The 14214-nt window shown below is 54.7% G+C and overlaps 3 protein-coding genes across 3 annotated transcripts in view; 2 read left to right on the top strand and 1 right to left on the bottom strand.

Annotated features, from left to right (window-relative positions):
- Positions 1-14214, top strand: part of LOC140263059 (class I histocompatibility antigen, F10 alpha chain-like) — a 167696-nt gene that overhangs the window by 28448 nt on the left and 125034 nt on the right. The gene's annotated exons all lie outside the window — the stretch shown is intronic.
- LOC140263049 (antigen peptide transporter 1-like) lies at positions 20-5302 on the top strand. The gene is made up of 11 exons (XM_072357781.1): positions 20-284; positions 883-985; positions 1071-1201; positions 1285-1490; positions 1901-2098; positions 2639-2767; positions 2851-3036; positions 3412-3585; positions 3822-3981; positions 4053-4189; positions 4331-5302. Exons 1-11 carry the CDS (start codon positions 185-187, stop codon positions 4664-4666), a joined length of 1860 nt encoding a protein of 619 aa, XP_072213882.1. The 5' UTR covers positions 20-184; the 3' UTR covers positions 4667-5302.
- On the bottom strand, positions 5530-7681 carry LOC140262995 (class I histocompatibility antigen, F10 alpha chain-like). Its single transcript, XM_072357730.1, has 4 exons — positions 6645-7681; positions 6151-6414; positions 5788-6060; positions 5530-5714 (listed from the first exon to the last, which is right to left on the bottom strand). The coding sequence occupies exons 1-4, from the start codon at positions 6880-6882 to the stop codon at positions 5530-5532; spliced, it is 960 nt and encodes a 319-aa protein (XP_072213831.1). The 5' UTR covers positions 6883-7681.

The raw sequence follows: 14214 nt of genomic DNA, 5'->3' as shown, positions 1-14214 counted from the left end.
TGCCCCTCCTCTCTCCAAACTATTCCGTTCCGATCTGCCTGGCAACTGATGACTCCACACCGTCTCGACCAATGAGCGGAGCCGCTGCTGCATCTCCTCAGCCAATGAGCGACTCTCTCGTTTCGAGAAGCTGCGGCCGCTGCCGGGCGTTGGGATCGGAGCCGGAGTGGGATCGGGGGCTGCAATGGGGGCGATGGGCGCAGGTCGCCGCCTCCTCCTCTCTCTGAGCCCCGAGAGCCGGCGCTGCGCTGCGGGGATGGGTCTGATGGCGGCTTCAGCGCTGGGTACGGGGCGGGGGGAGTGGGGGTGGGATCGGAGTGGGATTGGGATTTGAATGAGGATGGGGTTGTGGTGGGGCTGGGGGTAAGGATAGGGATGGGGATGGGATGGAGATAACCAGGGAATGGGATGGGGAATGGGAATGGGATTGGGGTGGGGATAGGGATAGGGATAGGCTGGGCACTGGGAATGGGGTTGGGATGGAGTGCGAATAGTGTGGGCTGGGAACTGGGATTGAGATTGGGTAGGATGGGGTGGGAATAGGGAGAATGGAAACTGGGGCTGGGTTTGGGATGGGGATGGAATGGGGATCGAGGGCAGGGTGGGAATGGGGGTGTGATGGAGTGAGGATGGAGATGGGATTGGGGTTGGGTTGGGGTGAGGATGGTGATTGAATGGAGATGGTGGGGATTGAATGGAGATGGGTTTGGGGTGGGGTGGGTGGGTGCAGCCCACTAGAGGGCAACGCTGAGCTTTGGAGAGGTTCACCTCCGAGCTTTGGGGGTGCAGCACCAAACTGGGGGTGCAGCACAGAACTTCTGGGGCACCATTCCTTGTTGGAGGGGGGGTCTCCCCCTTGCCCTGACACTGCTGTGGTGACAGGTGAGATGGCCGTCCCCTACTACATGGGCCGTGCCAGCGACTGGGTGGCCCGTGAGGACGAGCTGGCAGCCATCCTGCCCATGGTGCTGCTGGGCCTCAGCAGGTATTGCCACATAGAGGGGTGGGGGGGGATGCGATGTGGGTAGGGGGGCAGCGTGGGACCCCCTGACACCTGAATGCCATCACAGCGCCGTCACCGAGCTGGTGTGTGATGTGATCTTCGTGGGGACGCTGAGCCGCACGCAGAGCCGCCTGCAGCGCCGTGTCTTCGCCGCCGTCCTGCGGCAGGACATCACCGAGCTGCGAGCTGATGGGGCCGGTGAGGGGCCAGCGGGCTTTGGGGGGGGGATATGGGGAGGGAAAAGGGACAGGGGTGGCACTGATGGTGCTGTCACCCTGCAGGGGATGTGGCCACACGGGTGACGCGGGATGCAGAGGACGTGCGCGAGGCGCTGGGTGAAGCACTGAGCCTCCTGCTGTGGTATCTGGCACGCGGCATCTGCCTCTTTGCCACCATGGCCTGGTTGTCCCCACGCATGGCAATGCTCACTGTGCTGCTGCTGCCCCTGCTGCTGGCCCTACCCAGGGCTATGGGGCACTTCAGGCAGGTATGGGCTGCTGGCTGTGCCCCCACGTGGCTGTTGTCCCATTCATGTGCCCGCTGGCCCCTCTATGTGCCCAATGTCACCACCATCTACTCATTGTCCTCTCCATGTGCCCGCTGGCCCCTCCATGTACCCACCATCCTCCTGCCTGTTGTCCCCTCCACGTGCCCCCTGTCCCTTCCATGTGCCCACCACCCCTGCCACGTGCTCACTATCCCCTGTGTGTGACCATTATCCCTTCCATACAGGTACTGTCCTCTGCATGCCCCACTGTCACCTTCACGTGCCCACCATCCCCATTATGTCCCCTCCATTTCCTCCATGCGTTCTCAGTCCCCTCCATACCTTCACTGTCCCCTCCCCCAGCCCCCATTCCTCTCCCACCCACCCTACAGTGACACTGCTGTCCCCAGGCCCTGGCACCACAGATGCAGAAGGCTCAGGCCCAGGCCAGCAAGGTGGCAGTGGAGACCTTCCAGGCCATGGCCACTGTGCGTAGCTTTGCCAATGAGGATGGGGTGGCTGAGTGTTACTGGCAGCGCCTGCAGCAGAGCCACAGCCTGGAGAAGAAGGATGTGGTCTTCTATATTGTCAACCTCTGGACCAGCGGTGTATGGGATGGGGCGGTTCAGTTGGATGGGGATGTGATAGGATGGGACTGGGGAACATGGGGACATGATGGGATGGGACTGGGGGGACATGGGGACATGACAGGATAGGGATGGGGGACATGGGAACATGATGGGATGGGGGCTGGGGGACATGGGGACATGACAGGATAGGGATGGGGGACATGATGGCATTGAGACGTGAGGAGATTGGGACACGATGCTGAGGGGCTGGGGTCCATGATGGAGGCAGGGTATGGGGATATGATGGAATGGGGATTGTGGAACATGGATGTGATGGCATGGGGACATCAGGATGTGGCAGGCACAGCAGTAGAGGAGTGGTGGGGCAGGAGGGTGCAGTGATGTGGGAATGGGGTGGCACAGGGGCTCCAGAACATGATGGCATGAGGGGATGGATAGCACAGCTGTGGGGCATTGGGACATGGGGGACACTGACAGCAGGGCAAGGTGAGAGAGTAGGGCTGGGAACTCAGTGTATCATTGGGAAGGTGTCCCCCGGTGACCTCATGGCATCTTCAGTTCTCAGCACTGGCTCTGAAGATGGGGATCCTCTACTATGGGGGGCAGCTGGTGGCCACAGGGACTGTCAGCACCGGGGACCTCGTCACCTTCCTCCTCTACCAGATGCAGTTCACTGATGTTGTGGAGGTGAGCCCGAGGGGATGCCCATGTCCCCATGTCCCCATGCCACATCCCCTTATCTCCTGGCTGTATCACCATGCTGTCCCCAGGTCCTGATCCGTTATTACCCCACACTGACAAAGGCCGTGGGCTCTTCAGAGAAGATCTTTGAGTTCCTGGACCGGGAGCCCAAGGTAGCGCTCTCGGGGACAATGGCACCCAGTGAGCTGCAGGGCCACCTCCAGCTGGAGGACGTCTGGTTCTCCTACCCTGGACACCAGGAGCCCGTCCTCAAGGTGGGCACAGGGACAGAGCCAGGGGACACAGGGATGTGGTGGGACAGCGTGACAGGTGTGGGGACACAGCAGGGTGATGAACATGATGGGTGTGAGGAAATGAAGCAAAGAGGTGCAAGGAGGGGGTGGTTTGGGGACGTGGCATTGAGGGCGCAGGGACATGGCAGGGGTGGGTATGTGGCATGGGGACAAGATGAGTGACAGAGACATGGTGGGGAGAGCATGGGTGTATAGATGTGGTCCCAGAGGCATGGGAACAAAACAAGGGACTGGGGGGGGAGGGGGGAAAGGGGACAGAAGGACACAGCAGGAAGGCCATGGGGCCGTGGAGGGGTGGGTACAAGGACACCATGGGTGTGACATCCATGTCCCCAGGGTGTATCGCTGGAGCTTCACCCTGGGGAGGTGCTGGCCCTGCTGGGACCCCCAGGCTCAGGGAAGAGCACTCTGGTGGCCCTCGTGTCCCGCCTGCACCAGCCCACAGCCGGACGCCTGCTGCTGGATGGCCACCCCCTCCCCACCTACCAGCACTCCTACCTGTGCCGCCAGGTGAGCCACCGCACGTCCCCACGGCTCCTGGTTGTCCCTGTGGGTCGCCGGGTGTTCTTGCATATCAGCAGCCATCCCCGTTGGGTCACCAGATGTCTGGGTCCACAAGCATCACCACATTCCCCACCATATCCCCGCTGGATCCATCCCCAGCTGGCCCCGATCCATCCCCAGCCACCCCCACCCCCTCCACAGCTGCATCCCCGCCGTGTCCCCAGCTGTCCCCTCTCCTGCAGGTGGCGGTCGTCCCCCAGGAGCCGCTGCTCTTTGCCCGCTCCCTCCACGCCAACATCTCCTATGGGTCGGAGGGCTGCAGCCGGGCTCAGGTGACAGCGGCCGCCCGCCGGGTGGGAGCCCACAACTTCATCACCCGCCTGCCCCAAGGCTACGACACAGGTACGGCATCCCCGCTCCGTTCCTGGTCCCCTCTGGGGTCCCCTCCCATCCTGACCCCCTTGTCCCCGCAGAGGTGGGCGAGTTGGGGGGCCAGCTCTCCGGGGGACAGAGGCAGGCGGTGGCCATTGCCCGTGCGCTGCTGCGGGACCCCCGTATCCTCATCCTGGACGAGCACACCAGCGCCCTGGACGCTGAGAGCCAGCAGCAGGTGGGATGTCCCCTACGTCCCCGTGTCCCCACATACCACTCAGCCCTGCGTTCCCTCCGTCTGCGCCCCCACTCGTGGTGTCCCCTCGGTCCCTGGCTGTGGCTGTGGCCATCCCCCAGGCGACCGTTTCTCCTCCCGCAGGTGGAGCAGGAAATGCTGGCAGCCAGAGGGACGGGGCGTGCAGTGCTGATGGTGATGGGAGGGGGGATGGGGACGCTGCGCGTGTTTGTAGCCGGGAGGTCCCGGTGCTGTAAGAAGCGCAGGGAGAGGGAGGGACGCCCAGACCCCCAAGCAGGAAGAGCGGAGCTCCCAATAACAAGCGGTGGGGAAATAAACCAGAAGAGGGCTGGAGGACTTCAGAACAATCGTATTTATTTGGGTGTGGGGGCGTCACGGAGCTGGAGGGAGCACAGAAGGGACAGGAGAGCGTGGGGAAGGGTGGGAGGAGGGATGTGGAGTTGGCAAGTTTGTGGGTGAGGATTGGAAAGGCAGCAGAATGGGAGGGGAAATGCTGCAGGACATCCAGTTGGGTGAAGATATGCAGGGAGAGCTGAGAGGAGCACCAAGGAGAACACATTCCAGCATACAGGGATGGCACTGAGAAAACCAAAGCACATCCAGGATGGGGAGCAGACAGCCCATCAGCATGGGGTCACAGAGGGGAGGTGATGAGGGATGGGAAGGACACACTGGGGGCAGAGAGCAGAAGGGGGAGGGGAAGAGAGGAGGGCAGTGGGTACTCAGGACCCTGAGCAGCCAAACCAGGCCAAGGTCCCCTCACCCACTCCATCCCCAAGCACAGCACAGAGCAGAATGCAGGCAGGCTGAGCACAGAACAACCCAACACTTTATTTCACAAGAAGCCATGCAGGGAAAACATAACAGCATAGGAAGCAGAGGGAGATGTGAGAGGTGGAGAGGACGGGGCTGTGTCCATCACTGATCCCAAATGCTCATGTGGCCAGTTGGCCCCTTCCAGGCTGTAGCACAACACACAGATGGTGGGGTTCCTCCCTGTGTGGAAGAGAAGAGATGGTGTCCTATAGGGCCGTGTTAATATCCCAACCATCTGCTCCCTGAAGAGGCCCAGCCCAGCCCTGGTGCAGCACTACAGTGAGCACAGGGACCCCTCCCAACCCCCAGCCCCAGCCCTGTGCTCACTGTGGGGCATGGAGCAGCCCCGAGCACCAGGAAGGGGAACCCTGGGAGAAAGTGGGGACCAAACGCTGCCCTGGCACCAGGCAGAGGTGGGAGACAGCGCTGCCCTCATCACTCACTGGGTGCCATGTTGTAGCCTTCCTCCTTCTTCCCTGCAGACAGAGAGATGCATCAGCACAGGTTCACATCACAGCCAGGCTGGGGGCTCCCGAGGGAGCCACAAATCCCCCCAAAGCCCCCACCACGTCTCCACTTTTACCTGCCTGGTGTCTGTAGATGATTAATCCAACACCAGCCACAATGGCGACGGCCACAATGGCAATGACCACCCCCACCACGATGGGCACCAAGCTGGACTGTGGCCGCTCTGGGGAAAGGCAGGGCCGTCAGCAGGGGAAGGGGCAGCCCGCAGCCCCCCAGCCCCACATCCCCTCACTCACCCCACGAGTAGAGGCCGGGCTGGGGCAGGCTGGCGTGCTCCACGCGGCACTGGTACTTGTCCCCGTCCCCCGGCAGCGCCTCGATGGTGACCCAGGTGTGGTAGGTGCCATCGCTGTTGGGCACGATGCCCCCCGAGTGGGTGTCCTGGCCCAGCACCGCGCCGTCCTTCACCCAGCTGACGGCGATGGGCCGCGGGTAGAAGCCGTGAGTGCGGCAGGACAAGGTCAGGATCCCGTTGGCCTCCTTCCCCCACACTCGCACCTCGGGTTGCTCTGAAGGTGGGCGGCAGTGAGGGCCGGGCTGAGCTCCCCACGCTGAGCCCCCGCCCCACCTCCAGCCTCACATCGCAGCCCCCCCCTCACCTGTCCTCCCCAGCTCTGCCTTTCCGTGCTCCAAGTATTTCCACAGCCACTGCACACAGGTTTCCTCCAGGTAATGTTTCTGTCTCTCAGCAACACTGCCGTCCTCCCACTTCCTCTTGGTAGGAACTGCCTCAGGAACCGCCGTCATCATGTCTTTGTCAAAGGCAATGAAGTCTCTCCCATCATACGCAACCTGACGATACCCCCGGGTAGTGCCGTCCTCAAGGATGTCACAGCCATACATCCGCTGCACCGTGTGAGACCCTGAAACGCAGTTGGGCAAGGGGTGAGCGGTCCCTCTGGCTCCAGCGGTCCCACTGTAGTGGGGATGGGGTTGGGGTCCCCATGAGTCTCAACACCCCGAGCTCGGTGGGGCTGTGACGGGCAGCCCCGGGACGGTACCGCCGGGCAGGACCAGCCCTGGGGGGTGCGGGCGGCACTGCGCCATGGAGCCCCATCCCACAGCACGGAGCCGCAGTGCCAGCCATATTCACCTCCGCTCTGGTTGTATTGTTCCTGCAGCATGTCCAGGCTCACAAGCCCATTCTGCTCATTGCTCTGTGCGATCCGGGTGTTCCTCTCCCCGTACTCGGGATTCACAGCTCCAGCTGCCTTCATCCACTCGGTGCGGGGCACGTACCTCCGTGTGGTGCTGTCATAGTGCACGAAGATTTCACCATCCATGTACCCCACAGACACGAACCAGGGCAGCCCGGGGCCAGGATCCGTCATTGCGGTAGTGAAGTACCGCAGGGAATGGAGCTCTGAAGGGCCGGAGAGCAGCGGGGCTGTGAGCCGTGGATGGGGGTGACTTGCGGAATCAAACTCTATAATCCAGAGACTGGTTATAAAGCAGGGATGTTTATTCCAGCGTTGCGCAGCACCGGGTGCAAGGGGGATAGCTCCTCCAAACTTGCACACCGTAAGGAGAAAAGTGTGTTACAGATATCGGTCAAGCTAATACATCATCAATAGTCTCCTCCCCAGTTTGATTACATATTCATTACATTCCCTATGGCCCCATTCCTCGCAACCCCATTCCCCCATTCCCTCTGACCCCATTCCCCGTGACCCTTGTTGTTGTTTTGGGATGACATTCTTCTTCTGTTTTCTTCTTGCTGTTATCTGCTGTTATAGTTCTCCCATGTCAGTGTCGTCGTGCCCGGGTGTATCTAATCCTTCTTCTTGTCAGAGGTCTCCGGACAATTCCTTCTTATCTTTATTGCCCTCTTCTCTGCTTTTCTTTTGACTAAGTGTCTGTAATTCCCCTTTCTCTGTCCTCCCTTAACATAAACTATCTATCTGTAACTACCCTTTGCCTTAGTGAGGCCCCTTTTCCCTTTCTGTAGCAAAATGTTCCCCTTTCAGCTACTATGGAGTCCTTCTTCACTATTCAATTCCCCCCATTTCTTTAATCTAGCAGGGCTTCCACCTTTTGCCTTAGCTCATGCCTCTCCCATACCTCATATTCCCTTCTGGTATCCTGGCACAGGCACAAAGAGCATCTTATAACAACACAAGCAAAACACACAAAGAGTAGCAAGGTGATGCAGGCTAAGAAAAGCTGTTTTAGTCATCCTAAATTTGGCAACTAGTAAGTTTATCCCATAGTCCAGAGAAAACCATTCCCCATTCAGTGTTATCCCTGCCTACTCCATGTTGCAATTCAACTTTGGATAAACAGGATGCCTCCTCTTGGATTGTCCATCAGGCATCTGCAGCAGCATCCTGAACTGTTTCTAAGGTGACAGAAATTTTCCTACAGCGATACCCCCCTTTTCTTGGGAGTTCTGTGAAATCAATTTGCCATTGTTGCCCTGGAAGGCCCCTTCCCGTGAGGCCCCTTTGACCCTGTTCCTGGTCCTGGGATTGTACTTTGTAGTGTTGGTTTGCCCAATATATTCTCTTATCTTCCCTTCTAACCAATTTCCATAAAATACTAAAGGACATAACATTGTGTCCATCTGGGTTTGCACCCATCTGTCAGCTTGCTCTCTTCCCTTCTAAATCATTAATTAGACTCCTGTTCTCTTTAGAATATCTTACAGGTCTTTGCTTGGGTTCAGAGATTTTAAGTTTACCGTCTGGAATTGAAGCCTTCTTCAACTGCCTGTTCTGCCATCTGATCTATCATCTTATTCTCTGTTTCCTGTGCAGTGTTACATTTCTGATGTCCTTTACAACCTCTAGTAGCCATTGGTAGATTTACATCACGCTGTTTTCCTTGTGTGTGAGCAATCCTTGCTCCTTTCAGATGGTACTATGAGCGTGTGGCACCCCAAACACATATTTAGCATCTGTCCATATAATTAAGGCTCTTGTCAAGGCAGTTATTTCAGCCTTCTGAGGGGAAGTCCCCACAGCTGGTGATTGTACTTCAATTACCTGGTCAGTAGCAGTTACTGCATGTCCTGCCTTACAGTCTCCTTGTCTCATCAAACTGCAGCTGTTGGTTAACCAGGTGTATTCTGCATCTTCTAAGGGTTCATCCTTCAGGTCCAACTGACCAGCTGGAATGTGCAGCTTCAGTTGTTTCAAAGCAGTCGTGCAATCCGGGAGTTCCGCTAAGGAAAGATACTGGGTTGACAATATTAGTTACAATTATCTCTACATCACCCTGCATACCAGGATGGGCCTGGTATTTCAGGGATCTTTGGGGTGAGAGCCAATGTCCCCTTTTGCCTCCAATACAGTAAACACTGTATGAGATATTAAAACTAGTATCCTTTGGCCCAGTGTAGATTTATGGGCTTCCTGAATATTGAGCACCAGTGCACCCTGGCTATCCCTTACTCACTTCATGCTGTTTGAAGTTCACCATCAGTCAGTAGCTGTGTATCCATGGTTGGCATCCTCCTGTCATTACTGGGAACGTATGGAGTTCCTTGGCAGTTTGCAGCTCAGGGGTTTAGCAGATGGCTTCTTTCCTGGCAGTCCTTAAGGTTCAAAGCCCAGCTGTAATCTCATATTCCAAATATGTCACTTGCTGTGGAGTAAGTTGTGCTTTCTGTAAACCAAGAAACTCAGCAAACTCTCAGTCTGTTGTACACAGTTCTTTTGTTGCTGTAGCATCCACGTGCTCCAGTAAAGTTCCACCCTAGGATGGAGGATCCCAGGTCTCAAGTTCACGAGTTGACCAGTTCTCAAAAACCATTAAGCTGTTCTCACAATCCTGGGTAACACTGTCCAGGTTAACTGACCTGGAAAGCCCTCTATTAGGGCTTTCTTATTCAAAGGCAAATAACCTTAGGCTTCCTTTGGCCAAACCAGGCAGAGGAGACATCCCTCAAATCCAGAAGGTAAACTCCACCTATTCATTCCTTAATTTGGTTGATAAAGTGCATGGATTTTCCATGACTGAGTGTACCAATTCAATGATTCCCTTACTTGCCCTCATGTCTTCTACCAAACTAAAGCACTTGCTACCCAAAAATTTAGCAAATTGGCAAAATTGGAGTTTTGTACTTGAATTCCCATTCAATTAGTAATTAAAACTAAAAAAAAATTATCTATTATTTCTTTTATCCTTCTACAGTCACATAACCTCAAAGGGCATCACTTTATCCTGACTGGGTGAGCCCTTGCTTTTACTTCTATTTAGGGCTTCAACTTTGGCCCCGATGCCCACACCCCTCAGTGTCTTATTTGAGATTGCTGTAACTCCTGGGAGTACAACATTGTTTTTTTTCCAGTTTGTGTTAAAACCAGACTTACCATTTTAATTAGCTAATATTGTTTGACCCTTAGCTCCAGTTTTATTAAATTTCTTGCCAGGGTAACCTGACAGGTACAAGAATTCCTGTATTCCTACTTGTTTTTTTTGTTTGTTTTTTGTTTTTGTTTTTTGTTTGTTTGCTTGTTTTAGCTTATATTTAATTAATTCCAAAAGTAAGCCTTTTCTCGTTGGGCAGTAGCTTCTACTACTGTTACAAAACCACCTATGGGTAGTAAGAAGTTCCCATATCCATCAGAAAATGAACTACTTTATCCTGCTTCCCTAGTTGCAGTTTCATCAGTGTATCTGCTAGGGTAAACTTCCCAAGTTCTCATCATTCAGCTTTGCAATCAGAGGCAATTCCTTCTCACTCAGCTTGGTAGGATTTCTCTACCAGTGTCCCATTGCAGTTTGCACACTGCTTTCATTTCAGCCTCCCTGGGCTCTTCCAGCCCCCCTCCCCCTCCTTCCTCGTGGGGGATCTCTGGGTCCTACGGCCCTACTCTAGCACCACAACAGTAACAGCTGTTATTATTCTCAATTCTCTGAACATCTCTGTTTCTCAATCAGGTGGTTTTTTTTGTTTTGGTTTTGTTTTGTTTTTCCCATATTGTGCACTTCTCTTCAGTCCTGACATCCCGGCTACATCTTGCTTATCTTTGCCAGCCTCAACCTGTGTCCTTCCCAAACTTTCGCCCTTTCCAAACTGTCATTATTACATTTCACCTCCTCTCCAGAGCCATCCAGTGCTAACACTGGGATTTCACGTTTCCTAGATCTCTGCACATTCTCACTTCCAGTGCCCTGTCCTCTCCACCTCCCCCTTCGCTGTTTACAGCAGCAGTCTCTGATCCTGGCTCTCCCTCTCACTCAGAGTTCTGCTTGCAGGGGAATGGTGCGGGGGGGTTGCTCTCATGCCAGCACAGATAAACTCACTTTCTCTTTAACCCTTTTTCCTCTGTACACTATTCCACTATTTGTACCCTCAGTTACACTTCCACATACCCTCAGTTACACTTCCATATACCCTGTTACACTTCTGTAAGCCATTAACAACTACACTTTCTTATACCATCAAAAGTTTGTCCCATTCCCTTCAAAACCCACAGATTAAACAACACAGTTCTTCAGTTTCCGTAACCACCCTTAACACCATGTAACTTTCCCTTAGCAATCCGTATCGTTCAGTTATAAACATCTCGACACAGAATCAGCACTGACTGATCCACCTCCCTTACACCTCTTCGCAGGCAGAACACAATATCACATAAATGGGTTGACACTCATTCCACACAGACATCCCTCTATATGTTCATTGTTCCCATCCTCCAGCTTAAACATCAACCACCACTGATTACAATATTTAATCAGGGTTTTCCAGCTCAGGGTTCCTCCTTGTTCCCCAGCAGTATCTCACCAATGTGCCAGTATACACCCTATACACCCCAGGGGTGTACACTTGGGGACCTCCTTTCCCTGTGATCCCCCATCATAACTTAATCTAAACCACCGTACTATTTTACAAGTAGCAACACCTCCTCCCAGCTAGCCCCATATGCGTTTTACCACAGTGTATTTTACAATAACCAGTAATTTATAACACAAAAATAAACACATATTAGAACAAGGACAAACAAGTATTGGGGGGACAACTTTCGCTTCATCCGTCCCCGGCCGTTTCCTTCGTGGGAGGACGGAACCACGGGTCGGGACTCCGCACTCGCCCCTGCGTCTCACTCACACCACACTCACACGACAACAATCATTTGTGAAGCTTAACCAAAGATGTTAAGAACACCGGTGCTAGTTGTTGACTTAGGTCACCTATATAGACAGCGCTGTATGATACCAATTATCCCAGGATGACCCAAATCACCCTGTAGGAGAGAGCAGACAAGCTCTGCCCTGTTAGCAATCACCTGAGAGCAATAGCTCTTTGACCATGCGTACGACTTACTGGCCCCTTTGTAGGCACTCCCTATGGAGTCCTCCTAACCCAGCCGGCAACCTAACCTGTGAGCTCACATCCCTCGGAGGGGAGCATGCCGACTCCTCTGTGCCCTGCGTAGGACGTCTCCTCACGACTTACGGGTCCCCCATTTCACATACCTGGTCCGCCGATAGAGGGTCCTTGTCTGCTCCTGCAGTGATCAGATGAGGGAGGGGAGTCCTGCCGAGAAATCTCGGGGCGCGCCAAAGGCGTCCCCTTTCTCAGCTGGTCCTGCAGCCGAACAGAGGAGGTCCCATCTGTGGTGCCAAATTGACTTGCGGAATCAAACTCTATAATCCAGAGACTGGTTATAAAGCAGGGATGTTTATTCCAGCGTTGTGCAGCGCCGGGTGCAAGGGGGATAGCTCCTCCAAACTTGCACACCGTAAGGAGAAAAGGGTGTTACAGATATAGGTCAAGCTAATACATCATCAATAGTCTCCTCCCCAGTTTGATTACATATTCATTACATTCCCTATGGCCCCATTCCTCGCAACCCCATTCCCCCATTCCCTCTGACCCCATTCCCCGCGACCCTTGTTGTTGTTTTGGGATGACATTCTTCTTCTGTTTTCTTCTTGGTGTTATCTGCTGCTATAGTTCTCCTATGTCAGCGTCTCCTTCTTCTTGTCAGAGGTCTCCGGACAATTCCTTCTTATCTTTATTGCCCTCTTCTCTGCTTTTCTTTTGACTAAGTGTCTGTAATTCCCCCTTTCTCTGTCCTCCCTTAACATAAACTATCTATCTGTAACTACCCTTTGCCTTAGTGAGGCCCCTTTTCCCTTTCTGAAACAAAATGTTCCCCTTTCAGCTACTATGGAGTCCTTCTTCACTATTCAGGGGTCCCACGGGCACAGCCCCGGGGTGGGGTTACGGGGACGGAGGGGTCCCGGTCCGGCCGCACTCACCGCCCGCCGCCCCGCACACGGCGCACAGCAGCAGCCCCAGCATCCCGCACAGCCACAGCGCTGCGCTCCGGGAACCGACGCACCCCGTGCCGCTCCTTCGGCCGTTTGGGAGTTTGCCCCTTCCCGCACTCCCATTGGCTCCTCCGCCTCCGTTTCGCCAATGGTGAACGGGAGCGTGCGTGACGTCACAGGGCGTTAGGCAGAATGCGCTCCCGCAGGTTGTGAAGCGAAACCGAAACCAACGGAGACACCACCCTGATCCCAAAAGCCCACGGAGACACCAAGAGAGGCTGCAGAGTGTCTTTAATGGCAGCACCACGGCTCAGGGTCGGGGATGGGGACACGCAGGGACAGCTGGTGACAGAAGGTGTCCATCAGATGCTGCCTGCGGGGACGTGGGCTGAGAGATGGGGTCACTCAGCCCTCACTGATGGCAGTGGGGACAGGGTCAGGTTGGGGACGCTCTTACCTGAAGGGGAGTTGTGACCAGGAAGCGGGGTGTAACCTGTTGGGGAAACAGGAGGGGGGTGAGTGGGGTTCTTATCCCATAACAACCCACAGAGACCCCATAGAGATCCACAGGACACAGAGTGACCAATAGTGGGACACACAGACACCCCACACCAACCCATAGGAACCAACAGAGACTCCAGACAGACCCATAAGAACCCATAGAGAAAAGAAAGATCCACAACAAGCCATAGAGACCCATAGGAACCCCACAGAGAACCCCTTAGAGGTCCATGCAGTCCTTCAGTGTCCCTCCCAAGCACCCACCTGGGCAGGGGGTTGGGAGCACCAGTAGTAGACACGCAGGTGGTGTACAATGAAAACCTCTTTGTGGGGCAATAAAGGTTTACTGCACACAGCAATGGTGTGGCAGGGTGAAAATGGAACAGGGAGAGAATGGGGATGGGGGAACTGTGGGACATGGGGAGCTGCAGTGGGGGAGACTGAGTGGTGACCAGCTGTACACACAGCCATAACTGAACTGCCAGCCTCACACGTGTTGGCTTCCAGAAATCAAGTATTTACAATCAGCTCAATGACTGATAACTCCTCCAATGGCAGTGACTGCCTGAGGGACCCTTAATGGCATCACACGTCACAGTATGGGGGGGGGGGGGGGGAGAGTAATGCAGCTGCGGCATGCAGCTCCCGCTTCTCACACTGCTGCTGCATCACTGCTGATAACTGCAAGGCAGGGCTGCACCCCCCCCATCCCCCATCCTTGGTGCCACATTTGGTCCAAAGTTCCAGAAGAATTCTGCTCCATCCCACCCCCACGCTGTCATTAAGTTACTTGAAAGGATTCAAGTCAAAAACAAAAGCAGACACAAACCAAACTCAAGAGCTGGCAGAACTCCTGGATCCGTTAGAAAAGCATCACCCTGGGGTATCCAACCAAACAGAAAAGGTTTTTATTGAGTTTTTATACTATATACTATAAG

The sequence above is a fragment of the Excalfactoria chinensis genome, chromosome 27, assembly GCF_039878825.1.
Source record: "Excalfactoria chinensis isolate bCotChi1 chromosome 27, bCotChi1.hap2, whole genome shotgun sequence".
In the NCBI taxonomy this organism is placed as follows: domain Eukaryota; kingdom Metazoa; phylum Chordata; class Aves; order Galliformes; family Phasianidae; genus Excalfactoria; species Excalfactoria chinensis.
This window is presented reverse-complemented; position numbering and strand designations above follow the sequence as displayed.

Coding starts and splice junctions, on each gene's coding strand:
- LOC140263049 (XM_072357781.1), top strand. CDS start 185: ATGGGGGCGATGGGCGCAGGTCGCCGCCTCCTCCTCTCTCTGAGCCCC. Junction 2,768..2,850: donor AGTTCACTGATGTTGTGGAG/GTGAGCCCGAGG, acceptor TGCTGTCCCCAG/GTCCTGATCCGTTATTACCC. Junction 3,982..4,052: donor GCCCCAAGGCTACGACACAG/GTACGGCATCCC, acceptor TTGTCCCCGCAG/AGGTGGGCGAGTTGGGGGGC.
- LOC140262995 (XM_072357730.1), bottom strand. CDS start 6,882: ATGACGGATCCTGGCCCCGGGCTGCCCTGGTTCGTGTCTGTGGGGTAC. Junction 6,415..6,644: donor ACAATACAACCAGAGCGGAG/GTGAATATGGCT, acceptor ACTGCGTTTCAG/GGTCTCACACGGTGCAGCGG. Junction 6,061..6,150: donor GGCAGAGCTGGGGAGGACAG/GTGAGGGGGGGG, acceptor GCCCACCTTCAG/AGCAACCCGAGGTGCGAGTG.